Below are 15259 nucleotides of genomic sequence, written 5' to 3' on the forward strand. Positions count from 1 at the left end.
AAGTTCGTCTGAGCAAAGTGAAGTTGCAGGTTCTTCTGACAAAAAAGAGGACGGGAAACGAAAGGCCAAGTACAGAAAGTACGATGACAGGTATTTGGATTATGGTTTCACGTGTGTCCAGGTTAATAACGAGGACCGTCGTCAATGTGCAATCTGTTTAAAAGTTTTGGCTCTGGAATCCATGCTTCCAAGTAAACTTAAGCGACATCTTGAAAGTCTTCACCCAAATGTGGTCGGAAAGCCAAGGGAATTTTTTGTAAGAAAAGTTGCAGAAGCCAAACTACAAAAGTCCACTTTCTCAAAACAAACCAAAATTAATAGTAACGCCCTCCTGTCTTCATATAAAGTGGCCTATCTAGTTGCACAGAGTAAAAAACCCCACACAATTGCAGAAGAGCTGATTTTGCCTGCTGCTGTTGAGATGGTAACAGTCATGCTCGTCGATGATGAGGGTAAACAGCTGCTGAAAGTGCCTCTTTCTAATAATACTATCAGCCGGAGGATAAATGATATGGCTGAAGATATTAACGAGCAGCTCATCTGTAATCTAAGAGGCAAAGACTTTGCACTCCAGCTGGATGAGGCAGCAGACAACCACAAAGACACCCACCTTATTTGCTATGTCAGGTTTCTATACGAAAAACAAATTGTTGAGGATTTGTCGTTCTGTAAAGAAATCAAAGGTGGAACGACAGGCCAAGACTTGTATGCGGTTGTGGATGATTTTATGCAACAGAATCAAATTGACTGGGAGAGATGTGTTGGAGTTTGTACAGATGGGGGCCGTTCCATGGCAGGATGCTACCAAGGACTTCAAGCTCGCATACGATCTAAAGCTCCTAATGCTGTTTGGACACACTGCATAATTCACAGAGAAGCACTGGCAGCAGGAAACCTCAGTGAAGAACTGCATGGTATTCTGCAAATTGTCATCAGAGTGGTAAATTATATTAAAACAAGACCATTGAAAGCAAGATTTTTTGCTAAACTGTGTGAGGACATGGGTGCGGAACACTCATGTCTCTTGTTCTACAGCAGTTCTCGGTGGCTGTCTCTAGGTAACTCCCTGCTTAGGGTGTATGAATTGAGGAATGAAATATACTCGTATCTATATGATGATGAACATTGTTTTGCTGACAAGTTTATTGATGCAGACTTTCTAATACAAATGGCTTTTCTTTCTGATCTATTTGAAAAACTGAATGCACTGAACAAGTCCTTGCAAGGCAATAATACTAACATCTTGCAACTGTCAGACAAAGTTTCAGGCTTTAAGAAGAAAGTGATCCTTTGGAAAAGTAGTATAAGCAAAGGTGACTATACATGTTTTCCTTCATTGGACCAGTTTCTGCAGGAGAATGAGATGGCGTTAAAGGCGGAACTGAGGACCGTTTTTGTTCTGTATTTGTCTCAACTCCGTTTTTACCTTGATAAATATTTTCCAGAGGATGAAGTGGAGCCAATAAAATGGGTGAGAGACCCCTTCAATGCTGAGATACCTCAGCATTTCAGCAATGAGGAAGCAGAACAGCTTATTGATGTTTCAAGTGACTCAACATTGAAAGTAAGGTTCCAGTCTCAGTCACTGCTTGACTTCTGGTGCCAAGCTGGTGATGAATATCCAATGATAAGCAAGAGAGCCCTGCATGTTTTGATCCTTTTTGCTACTTCGTACCTTTGTGAAGCTGGTTTCTCAGCAGTTGCAGTGATAAAGTCTAAATATAGGGCAAAAATTAACCTTGAAAAAGAAATGCGTGTTGCGATCTCAAAAATAACTCCAAGATTTCAGGAGTTATGTAAGGAAAAACAAGCACATCCATCTCACTAGGATTTGTAAGGTAAATTTCAGACTCTATTGTTTAACCTGTCCATTGAAAAGATATTTTATTATATAGAAATTTTTGAACTATTGTGTGGTTAAAAAAAGTTGCATGGAAACATATTTGGCTATTAATCTTGTATCGCTTCACACTTAACACATTTTTATTAAACAGCTGTTATCTTCGTATTTTGTTACAAATATAATTATAATACCTTCATTGCATCCCAATTAATTTAAGGAAGACAACAGGAAGTACTCCCGAGGTCGGGCTTACATCCCCCTCCCACCCCACCCCCACCCTCCCACCCGGAAAAATATGGTGGGGAGCCACGACCAACTGCCAATTAGGTCAAGGGAGCCACGGGTCAAAAAAGTTTGGGAACCACTGGTTTAGACTATAGCGGGAGTGGGAAGCAAACTACTCACCCCTACCGGTCTGAAGACTCAAATGGACTGTTTTAGCGAGCAGGAATAAATAAATAATCGTGAAGAATATAATGCAGAATGTTGCAATGCCACAGAAGTCAAATGGTGAAATCAGGTGTGTTTAAGAAAGTGGCTGTGTGGGATAAAGCGATGGAGTCTGCAAGTGATATAAAAAGTCTCTTTATTTAAGTGCCATAAATGGACCCACTGGTGCAAGAGCTAAGGCATCCAGCTGAGGCAAACTCCAACTGCTTCTGCTGTATTCGAAGCTAAGCTTCTGCATCAGTCAATTCCACATTACATGTTACAGTTCCATGTGACATAAACAATACCTATTAGACATTAAAGACTGCAAATTGTAGAATGAAAATAAAGGTAGGATACGATTACCACACTGTGCCAACCAGTTCCTAAACAATGCCGTGTTTTTTTATCTTGATCGCCAGTTCGTGAGCAGAGGCTGAGGATGAGCTAATTTGTGTGAAAGGGCTTCGTGGATAAGAGGCAGGCAGAGAGACGTGTGTACAAAGAATAGATATGGTTTCAAAATGGATGTCGGGTTTAGGCTAATTTAGCAAGCAAATAGCGTATTTGCATAGGCCATACATCATCCATCCCTGGTTAGTGTGGAGACGTAAGGGCCAATAATGAAAACAGAGTTCAAATGCCTAAGCATACTTAGAAAGTTATTATACAAAAATAGTTCAATTGAAGTGTATTAAAAAATGTAATAGGCAAAATTCAAAAAAGTTGGAAAGAATCAATCCAAGAGTAAAGTGAATTTCTTACAAGTCTTGGAGATTGTAGTCTGGAAGTTCTTCAGCGTCTCGAGATGCGTAATGTTCCAAGAGGCGATTGTTGCCATCGTATGAGAAAAGCGAAGTGATCCAATTCATATCCTCGAAGGGACAGTAATGTTCTTCGAATGTTGGGGCGGCAATTTGAATTGGCAGGCAATTTGCGATGTTGTCAAAAGTCGCACGTTGCAGGAGATCTTTCGCCGCTGCGCAGAAATCCCATTCCGCCAGGATACCTTTTTGAGTTGCATCCGCCATTGCTCCCCTGCCCGAACAATCAAGTTCATGGTTTTCAAGATACTCCATTACCTGCTGGATAGCAGGAGCGTTTACTGGGATTTGGCAGGGCATAGATCCATTCGCCAGTCGATTGGGCAAGTTTTGCAATAAAAAGATGGTTGCACGCAGATTGTATATGTGTAAATAAATGTCATGTTGTAGGTGGCTCCGATAATAGATAGAGGCAGGCAGCCGAAAAGTTGTTCCATTTTTTCACGGTATTGATATAGCTTCGCGTAGAGGCGTATTCTGTCGGACATGCTTGTTACCACAGGGCTAAACCAAAGGAAATGATGGACGGAGTGTTGAACAATGCAAGCACTCACCCCCAGTCAACTGATCTGGGTTTAATCCATCACCGTTCTTTAGCCCACTCTGCCACCCCAGTTCTGACATGGCCATATGCAAATCAGTCTGACCCTGTGCCTCATGGGAACAGTCCAGCCCGAACTGCCAAGCCATGTCTTCCCTGGACTGGAAACAAGCTTCAGGCAGTTGGCAGGGTATGCTCAGACGTGAGTCCCTTGCTCACTTTGCCACTGGATTCAAGCAAGCCTGGCTGAAGACGGCTGAAATGCCAGAAACCGGTCCTAGGAAGCTTGTTTCCGGTCCAGGGAAGACATGGCTTGGCAGTTCGGGCTGGACTGTTCCCATGAGGCACAGGGTCAGACTGATTTGCATATAGCCATGTCTGAACTGGGGTGGCAGAGTGGGCTAAAGAACGGTGATGGATTAAACCCACATCAGTTGACTTGGGGTGAGTGCTTGCAATGTTCAACACTCCGTCCATCATTTCCTTTGGTTTTTGCTTTGTTCGCCATAAGTTGGCAGGGTATGCTCAGGCGTGAGTCCCTTGCTCACTTTGCCACTGGATTCAAGCAAGCCTGGCTGAAAACGGCTGAAATGCCAGAAACCAGTCCTAGGAAGCTTGTTTCCGGTCCAGGGAAGACATGGCTTGGCAGTTCGAGCTGGACTGTTCCCATGAGGCACAGGGTCAGACTGATTTGCATATAGCCATGTCTGAACTGGGGTGGCAGAGTGGGCTAAAGAACGGTGATGGATTAAATCCAGATCAGTTGACTGGGGGTGAGTGCTTGCAATGTTCAACACTCCGTCCATCATTTCCTTTGGTTTTTGCTTTGTTACCACAGGGAGCATAGCCATTTTTAACAGGCTAAAATAGTAGTAGGATGGCCACAAATGGAGCGAGAGTTATGGGCACTGTTGCTGTTATTCCAGAGATGATCGAATGAATGAAGTCTAGTATTAGACTAAAAACAGTTTGAAAGCCTGTGAGAAGGCCGGAGAAGACAATGTTAAAAAAGTGTGCCAGACCTCAAGTGTCAGATGTGTTGAAAATTGTTTAACAATTCACAAAGTGTAATGGGAGGTTCGTATTTAAAAGGGAGTGTATTTTACTTGAAGTTTGTGCTTTCTGCAGTCGATAAATTACTTTTGGAGAAGTGAGGGACACTTCTGTTTGAAACAAAAGCGCTTTCAGTTTGCTCCGTTTAATAAAATCTGTTTTCAAGGTAGGTATTGAAGGCCAAGTTGAACTTTGGGAGTTACTTTGTGTGGGTGGGAATAGAGATTGCCAGAGGAAGTTATCTGGTTTGAAACAGTAAAGACATACAGTATGCCAGCTCACATTCCGTAGCAGTCCATGTTATTAAGAACCAGATAACTGCCGTTAGAAAGCTGTGTGAATGTTGGTCTGATTGTGGGAGTTGGCGTGCTTTTGGGAAAGCACGCAATTTTGGGGGCTGTAAGCTTAGAAGCGTTGTGCAGTTGGATATTCTTGCATAGTAATGAATGATTGCCATTGTGGTCCCACTTTTCACCTGTGAGAAAAACTTCGGTATCCTCTTTAAGACAGCGATATGTAAATGGGAGAAACCACTGCTCGTGAATAAATGCGCTACTTTGTATAATCACATACAACATGACAAACAATATGTACACCTAGCAGACACAAGGGGCCCGATTCACAGAACTAACTTAAGACAAAATCCTAAACTTACTACCATTTTGGTATTCACAGAAGGCACTTATTCATTTTGGTATTCACAGAAGGCACTTACTCATTTCGGTATTCACAGAAGTTAGGAGTCCTAACTTTAGGACTCCTAAATGCCTTCTGTGAATACCGAAAGTCTTAAAGTTAGGATTTTTCTCAGTTTAGGAGTAGTAAAGTTAGGACTCCTAACTTTAGGACTGCTAAATGCCTTCTGTGAATACCGAAAGTCTTAAAGTTAGGATTTTTCTCAGTTTAGGAGTCGTAAAGTTAGGACTCCTAACTTTAGGACTCCTAAATGCCTTCGGTGAATACCAAAAGTCTTAAAGTTAGGATTTTTCTCAGTTTAGGAGCCCTAAAGTTAGGAGTCCTAACTTTACTACTCCTAAACTGAGAAAAATCCCAACTTTAAGACTTTCGGTATTCACAGAAGGCATTTAAGAGTCCTAAAGTTAGGAGTCCTAACTTTACTACACCTAAACTGAGAAAAATCCTAACTTTAAGACTTTCGGTATTCACAGAAGGCATTTAGGAGTCCTAAAGTTAGGACTCCTAACTTCTGTGAATATCGAAATGAGTAAGTGCCTTCTGTGAATACCAAAATGAGTAAGTGCCTTCTGTGAATACCAAAATGATAGTAAGTTTAGGATTTTGTTTTAAGTTAGTTCTGTGAATCGGGCCCAACGACACTATGTACTGTGGGAACCGTGGCTAGCCATGTACACAAACCAAACATGGAATGGCACCTCTGCCACACAATGCAGAATGCGGGGAGAGATGGGAGCAAAGTATGTGTGAAGGGGGCAAGTGATTCTCGATTATTAAAGTATACAATGCAAAGTGTTGAGGGGATGTGCGTATGCAGAGCACAGACATGTACATGTCAACATACACTGATGGTCTATTGAGTGAAGTCGACAGTGGACACAACCATTATAGTACAGTCAGAAGGGAAGATTACGAAAACATAGCACGTACGTGCCCCCTCACCCCAAAGATCTTTAGCTTAGTGGGCTGGCTCAGTGTACGCAAGGCTAGCGTAGGGGTATGAATAAAAGACACGTTTCTCTGGGTGTGGTTCTCTTCCGGAATGGCGAACATGTCTGTCAGGTCTGCGCAGCTTACACCGCCACGAGGCTGACGCTGTGAGGGAAGGTGGCTGCGGGAATAATGCTCTCAGCCTGCTGCTACCCAGAAACAGTCATGGCCGCTGCGACGCACATATGCCCCACAGTTCACCTTTCAACACCGTCTTATGTGAAAGAGGGCCCATCACGAGCCGGCAGAAGCTCCTGGGCCGAGGTCTGCAAGCTGGAAAGACTCCTGAGATCAACGCTGGCTACCATGACACAGGCAGACAGCGCCCAGACTGAGGCCCAGCACTGTGGTGTGCTCTGTATACTACTAACACAGTAGTGCAACAGGTACCAACAGTGGAACGGTGTCTTGATCCAATAATGGACGATGTTAGAGCTGCATCTGAGAGTGCAGATGAAGGTACTCCTTTCGACCAGCTGTAACCAACTCTCTGTCCCAACAGTGGAACAGTGTCACTCTTGATCCCACTATGGATGATGTTAGAACTACATCTGAGAGTGGAGATGAAAGTACTCCTTTCGACCAGGTGCAAGCAACTCTAGGTCCCAACAGTGGAACGGTGTCTTGATCCCATAATGGACGATGTCCGATATTACCTGCAGCTTGGTCTTCACAGAACTCCCTCCGTTGAGGAGCATCAGACTCTGCGCTTCCGTAGCTAATTGCTGCACATGATCATAGGGCTTGGCTGACTCAGTTGGTGGAGTGCACCGCGGTACAGCAGGTCCGAACAGTGGAACGGGGTCTTGATCCCAGAATGGACGATGTTAGAACTGCATCTGAGAGTGCAGATGAAGGTACTCCCTTCGACCAGGTGTAACCAACTCTAGGTCTCAACAGTGGAACGGTGTCTTGATCCCAGAATGGATGATGTCTGATATTACCTGCTGCTTCTGTGTTTCCACAGAAGTCCCTCTCCGTTGACGTGCATCAGACTCTGTGCTTACGTAGCTAAGTGCTGCACATAATTATTGGGCTTGGCTGACTGCAGTCGCTGGAGTACACCGCGGTACAGCAGGTCCGAACAGTGAAACGGGGTCTTGATCCCACAATGTACGATGTTAGAACTGCATCTGAGAGTGAAGATGAAGGTACTCCCTTGGAACAGGTGCAACCAACTCTACGTCCCAACAGTGGAACGGTGTCTTGATCCCAAAATGGACGATGAACGATATTACGTGCTGCTTGGTTTTCACAGAACTCCCTCCGTTGAGGTGCATCAGACTCTGTGCTTCCGTAGCTAAGTGCTGCACATGATTATTGGGGTTGGGTGACTGCAGTCGGTGGAGTACACTGCGGTACAGCAGGTCCGAACAGTGGAACGGGGTCTTGAACCCACAATGGACGATGTTAGAACTGTATCTGGGAGTGGAGATGAAGGTACTCCCTGCGTCAGGTACAAGTAACTCTAGGTCCCAACAGTGGAACGGTGTCTTGATCCCAGAATGGACGATTACTGATATTACTTGCTGCTTGGTTTGACAGAACTCCCTCCGTTGAGCTGCATCAGATTCTGCTCTTCCGTAGCTAACTGCTGCACATGATTATTGGGCTTTGATGACTGCAGTCGGTGGAGTACACCGTGGTACAGCAGGTTGGAACAGTGAAACGGGGTCTTGATTCTGTGATTGAGGATGTCAGAAGTTAAAGTTTGTGATGATTTGTGTGTACCCCCTCCGATCAGGTGCAACCAACTGTGTGCTTCCGAATCCAATGGCACGTGGCTGTGAGGCGTTAATGACCACGGTCAGCAGGGCTGACAATTCAGTGATGATTGTTTAATTACAGAATCCAGTAGGCAACTAACTACAACGTCTATTGAAATATGCACAATAACCTTTTAGTATACTTGCTTGAAGAAGTTTATTACGATGACTTATAGGTCTAGTACAATGACCAAATTCTTCTTGGTAGTGGTAAAGAACACTGAATAACTATGTACACAGTGGACAGCAGAGATCGCACTTCGAATTGTTTTGATTTATTTATTGCAGAGTTTTGTGTAATTTATGTTGTTGTGTTTTGTGGAAAGGAAGTGGAAGACTGTGCTCACTACTGCCTTCAATTTACACTGCAGACAGCAGTGTTCACAATTCAGATCGAGTCGCTATTGTAGATGATGCAGTCATGTAGGCAAAAGACATTGCTCCAGTGCGCTCTGTCCGCACCACTCATACGCATCATCACAGGGTCCGCACACGTTTTATGTTTCTTCGTGTACGGCAAACAGGACAGCTCAAGTCAACGCCACGTGGCTGTGGGCCCTTGCTGACCGCTCTCTGGCCTACACTGCAGACAGCAGTGTTTACAATTCAGATCGAGTCGCTATTGCAGATGATGTAGTGTTGTAGGCAACAGACATTGCTCCTAGTACGGCCCGCCCGCAGCACGCATCATTGTTGGCTGTGCACATGCTGAATGCTTTTGATGTGGCTATCTACGTGCACTAGACCTGATGGACCCTTTATGATACAATCATTTTGTGTATTATTTCAGATCTACTGCCTGTATCTTAGTATACCACAAGTTATGGTTCTTTTTCAATAGAATCTTATTTGTATTAGTTCACATCTAGTGTCCCTACCTTACTGCAGCACAAACTATTGACCCTTTTATTATTGAATCTCTGTGTGTGATCCAAGGATTACTGTTGTAGTTGATGCTAGCAGCAACCATTCCCTGAGGGCTGGTTTACACTCACCCTACACACATCCAGCACAGACGTCACTGGATATGTGACCCTGGTAATAAAATAAAAAGGAGTCGAGCGCGCGTGCCCGTAACCACTTCCACAATCTATCTGTGTCCGTGTGTTCATTATCTATGCATGATACTGCCCCTGGGTCGTAGCACATTACATTGTGCTGTGGACAGGGTATGCAGCCATGTTACCTCTGGCAGTGGGGAAAAGGTCTGCTATGTAGCTTTTAGATGCAAAGCTATCACAGACCTAGGAAATAGTGGGTGGTATGTAGTATCTGGCATTGTTGTGTGTATGGTTTCAAAAATAGTAGTCTGCGTTTTAGAGTGCGTGTATCAAAGTTTATGTTAGGCCATCAGTATGTGAATTAGATTATCAGGTGGATGATGTCATCAGTGATGTCATTTGAGATGTCATCAGTGATGTCACTGACCATGTCATGAGTGATGTAATATGTGACGTCTTCACCAGTGCATTGCGGGCGCGCAAGTTATAGTTAGCTCAACTAACTATAACGGGCGGATTTCTCTGGTTTTATATGAGTCAAATGTCCAGCTAAATATAATGTCCCTGAAAACTATGTTTTTTTCAGTGAATTGCTAAGGTTTTTGAAATGCTAACTCCTAACTATAACGTCTGCAAAGCCTATGGTTCTTTCAGTGAAAATATACATATATATATATATATATATATTCACTGAAAAAACCATAGGTTTCACACATGTTATAGTTAGCGGAAATTTTACTGATAAAAAACCAATGAAATTCCCCCGTTATAGTTAGTGCAGGCAACTATAACTCACGCGACCGCAATCCTCTGCTGATGCTAATACTGTATTTAGACACTTATTTGCCCATGTCTTCTTCCATACATTTTTAGCTATACATATATTACAAATATTTTTTTTTCATAAAGACACATATGTCATCAGCAGAAGATTGCGGTCGCGTGAGTTATAGTTGCCTGCACTAACTATAACGGGGGAATTTCATTGGTTTTTTATCAGTAAAATTTCCGCTAACTATAACATGTGTGAAACCTATGGTTTTTTCAGTGAATTTGCAAGGTTTTTTAAATGCTAATTCCTAACTATAACGTGTGTGAAACCTATGGTTTTTTCAGTGAATTTGTACGGTTTTTTAAATGCTAAGTTACTTTACGCCATTCGTGGCGTGCGCGCCCACTTAACGCAGTTCGTTCCGTGCGCGCACGGTGCGCTTCGCGCACCGTGCGCGCACAGTGAGCACGCGGTCCGCTTCGCGCACCGCGTGCCCACTTTACGCAGTTAGTGCCGTGCACGCACGGTGGGCACGAGGTGCGATGACAAAGCAAGAAAGCACGTCAACAAATCTGTACTTACTTGTAGGTACCACTAAAAAATCATTTCATAAACACAATGGCTCTTTTTAGAGCCCCCTAATATCTAAACACTAAATCTGATTTTCATTTTTTTTTTTTTTTTTTTCTACCGTACGCTTACCGTAAGCTTACCGTACGCGTACCCCGTGATTTTTTTTAAAATCAATAAATGTTTTCTTTGTACTTTACAGTCCTTCTTTGACCCCCTCACAAATGTAAGGGGGTCTGTAACTCTCCTCATTGCCCCCTTTCCTTGTTTTCACTCTTTTTTTTCAGAGTGAAATACAAAAAATGGCGGCCGCCGCTTCCTGGTTTCGGCCGATTCGAATGTTTACTAAGATCTAACAGCCAATCAGAATCGCGCTCGCGCACGCCGCCGTACGCTTACCGTAAGCGTACGGTAAGCGTACCGTAAGCGGGCTCAGATATATATATTGATTTAAAGGCTATTTTCTCAGAATCTACTGAACAGATTTACACCAAACCTACAAAAGGCACTTCCTTGACCTAGGGACTACCTCTCTGCCAAATTTTGAGTAATTCTGTTCAGCCGTTCGGGCTGTAGCTCGTTCTAAAGGTCCTATGGAAAAATGCATGGGAAAAACGCGTTTTGGGACCCCCCTTTTATCTCAGCCCCCGCTTGACGGATCCCCCCGAGACTTTCAGGGTAGGAGCGGAGCGTAGCGCCCCACCTATTTTGAGAAATTCGCGAGGATTCGTCGACCGGCGCCAAAGTTATTCAAAATAGAATGTTGAGGTTTTCCTATGGAAACGTGGTCCTAACTATAACTACCTACTGGCGACCGCCAGTAGGTAATATATATATATATATATATATATATATATATATATATATATATATATATATATATATATATATATTACCTACTGGCGGTCGCCAGTAGGTAGTTATAGTTAGGACCCTGTTTCCATAGGAAATCCGCAACATTCTATTTGGAATAACTTTGGTGCCGGTCGACGAATCCTCGCGAAATTTTTAAAATGGGTGGGGCGCTACGCTCCGCTCCTACCCTGAAAGTCTCGGGGGGATTCGTCAAGCGGGGGCTGAGAAAAAAGGGGGGTCCCAAAACGCGTTTTCCCATGCATTTTTCCATAGGACCTTTAGACACAGCTACAGCCCGAACGGCCGAGCAGAGTTACTTGAAATTTGGCAGAGAGGTAGTCTACAGGTCAAGGAAGTGCCTTTTGTAGGTCTGGTGTAAATCTGTTCAGTAGATCCTGAGAAAATAGCATTTAAATCAATATATATATCTGAGCCAGCTTACGGTGCGCTTACCGTGCGCTTACGGTAAGCTTACCGTACGCGTACGGTGCCGTGCGCGAGCGCGATTCTGATTGGCTGTTAGATCTTAGTAAACATTCGAATCGGTCGAAACCAGGAAGCGGCGGCCGCCATTTTCTCTCTCGCACTCTGAGGGGGGGAGGAAAAACAAAGGCAAAAAACATGTAAAGGGGCTGTTTATACAGCTCCTAACCACCTAGCCTTGATTGAGGTCTCTCAAAAGAACCCCCAATGCAAAAAATTCAATGTTATTATTTTTCGAAAAAACGCCGATTACGCTTACCGTACGCGTACGGTAAAAATGATTTTTTTTTTTAAAAACTATCCACACTTTCCCCACCCCGTGTGCACAAGGTGCCCTTAGGGCACCCTTTGAGCATGGCATATGATCAGTATCCACATACTATCCACTCTTTCCCCACCCCGTGTGAAAAAGCTTCCCGAAGGGCAATTTTTGTGCATGGCATAATAATAGTAAGGAACATTTAAAATATTACCTTTCACAACGAAGCGCATAATATGTCCTCCATGTGCGGACGGTGCGTGAAGCGCATCGTGCGTACATGGCCCATCAAGCGTAACGTGGGCACGCGGTGCGCATAGCGCACCGCGTGCCCACAGTGCGCGCACGGAACGAACTGCGTTAAGTGGGCGCGCACGCCACGAACGGCGTAAAGTAACTTAGCATTTAAAAAACCGTACAAATTCACTGAAAAAACCATAGGTTTCACACACGTTATAGTTAGGAATTAGCATTTAAAAAACCTTGCAAATTCAGTAAAAAAAACATAGGTTTCACACATGCTATAGTTAGCTGGAGATTTTACTCATAAAAAACCAATGAAATTCCCACGTTATAGTTAGTGCAGGCAACTATAACTCACGCGACCGCAATCCTCTGCTGATGACATATGTGTCTTTATGAAAAAAAAATATTTGTAATATATGTATAGCTAAAATTTAATGGAAGAAGACATGGGCAAATAAGTGTCTAAATACAGTATTAGCATCAGCAGAGGATTGCGGTCGCGTGAGTTATAGTTGCCTGCACTAACTATAACGGGGGAATTTCATTGTTTTTTTCTGAGTAAAATCTCCAGCTAACTATAGCATGTGTGAAACCTATGGTTTTTTCACTGAATTTGCAAGGTTTTTTAAATGCTAATTCCTAACTATAACGTGTGTGAAACCTATGGTTTTTCAGTGAATATATATATATATGTATATATATATATATATATATATATATATATATATATATATATATATATATATATATATCAATCAATCAATATAAACTTTATTCGACTTTTGTCGTTTAAAATCATAAAAGCATACAATTTTTAAAAGGAGCGTTTCATGTGTACAATAGCATAAAACAAGCACATAAACCGCAATAAAAAATTGTTATTCCATGCATCTCAATCTCTATCAAATACATTTAAGGAAAAGAAGATGGCCCACAAAATTAATACTTTTTGGTATACTTTCGATATGAGTTAACCATTTAAACTTTTCGGTATTCTCAATATATTTTTCAAAATACCAGTCATGACACCTAAACAATAAGCACTATCCAAAAGTTGTAAATACAGAAGGCAGGTCTACATTGCTTCCATCCCCCCAACTTTAGCAAGGGTACGATCTATCTAGCTCTTTCTTTTGCATAAAATTTACAAAATAGAATGACATGAATAGTTGATTGAGGTGAAACGTTGTCACATGGGCAATGACAGAGTTCTCTAGACCAGTCATTAACCTCTGGATAACTAATCGATGAAAGCTACCAAACCTGAACCGAGATAAAACATACCTGTCGTAACCCTATATACAACATAACAGATATGGTTGAATTTTGTAAGTTATCAGGGTCAACTGATGCTGAGCTACCATCTGTTTATTCATCTCCAGGGCAGCTCTTAGTGACTCTATTATTATTATTATTATATATAGATTTATTAAGCGCACAGCTACCCGTAGGTTTCCCGGCGCTGAAGCATAGCAATGAAGAACAGGCAAGGGTACAAGGAGAGAGTTATGAGGAGAACAACCAAGTTTTCACTCCTTTGCGGAACTTAAGATAGCACATTTCAGACCGCAAAGGAATAGGAAGTGAATTCCAGAGTGAGGGCGCCAAATACGAAAAAGAGCGCCCACCAATTCTGGTGCGCTTAAAACGAGGAACAGTGAATCTACACTGAGAGGAGGATCTGAGAGTACGCGAGGGACAGTATTGGTGAACTAAAGTGGATAGGTAATGGGGAGATTTACCTGCTTTAATGCGATGCATAAAGCATAAAGCTTTAAATTTAGATCTAGATTCTATGCGTAGCCAATGCAGGCTGCGCAGAGCAGAGGAAACAGGTGCAGATCTGGGCAAATTGCACAGTAGTCGGGCAGCCATGTTTTGTACCAATTGGAGTTTCCGGGAGACCTCTTTGCAGGCGCCCAGAAGTAGGACATTACCGTAGTCCAGCCGAGATGTCACTAAGGCCTGGACCACAAGCTTCTGGGTGTCTTGAGGAAGCATCCACGTAATCTTCCTCAGCCACCTGATAATAGTAGTACAGGTGGCTGCGACTTTAATCACATGTTGTCTCATGGATAGCTGATTGTCAAAGAGGACCCCAAGATTGCGAGCTGTAGTTGCCGGGACCGGTAAAGGACCCATTTGCTGAGGCCAATGTTGAGGGCCCCAGAGAGCGGAGTCAGGCCCAAACAGGAGCAACTCCGTTTTATCTCCATTCAGCTTCAATTTGTTGGTAGTCATCCAATTGGCAATGTTCGTGAGCCCTAAACTGAGAGAGGAACAGGGTGAGTGTTGATTAGCAGAGAGAGAGAAGATGATTTGACTATCATCTGCATACGAAAAAATAGGTAGTCCAGACTCTACAGGTCTAATGTAAAGATTGAAAAATAGGGGACTAAGAATAGAGCCCTGGCGGACACCGTGCGGAATATTATGAACAGAGGACACCGAGGAAGGAGAAAAAACCTGAAAAGTGCGGTCTGAGAGAAAATTGGAAATCCACGCAAGTGCGGAGCCAGAAATTCCAACAGACCTCAGGGCAGAAAGGAGGATGGTATGAGAGACGGTGTCGAAAGCGGCACTCAAATCCAAAAGGATGAGTGCCACCGTCTCTCCTCCATCCACCTGACGTCTGATTGTCTCCGTAACTCCCAGAAGGGTGGACTCAGTGGAAAAGCCCATCCGAAAACCAGATTGGGAGAAGTGGAGAACGTTCGCCGACTCAATGTGAGTAGTTAGTTGACGATTAACGTGCTTCTCTAGCACCTTCGAGAGGCCGGGAAGTAAGGAGATCGGCCGGAAGTTGGCTGGATTACTAGGGTCTGCGTTAGCTTTTTTCAAAAGTGGAGCGACCATCGCATGTTTCCAGACATTAGGGACAATAGCTTCGGTGAGAGAAGCATTCAGAAGAGCCAAAATGCAGTCAAGTGA

At 43.3% G+C, this 15259-nt stretch overlaps 1 protein-coding gene across 1 annotated transcript in view; it reads left to right on the top strand.

The window, feature by feature from the left end:
* The first annotated feature begins 421 nt into the window (after window positions 1-421).
* The window catches only part of LOC146867727 (zinc finger BED domain-containing protein 5-like), a 53291-nt gene continuing 38453 nt past the window's right edge, over window positions 422-15259 (top strand). The window contains exon 1 of the mRNA XM_085623721.1: window positions 422-1401. Coding sequence (XP_085479847.1) covers window positions 422-1401 — 980 coding nt within the window. The remainder of the gene's footprint in view (window positions 1402-15259) is intronic.

The sequence above is a fragment of the Triturus cristatus genome, chromosome 1_2 (assembly GCF_964204655.1).
Source record: "Triturus cristatus chromosome 1_2, aTriCri1.1, whole genome shotgun sequence".
NCBI classification, from domain to species: domain Eukaryota; kingdom Metazoa; phylum Chordata; class Amphibia; order Caudata; family Salamandridae; genus Triturus; species Triturus cristatus.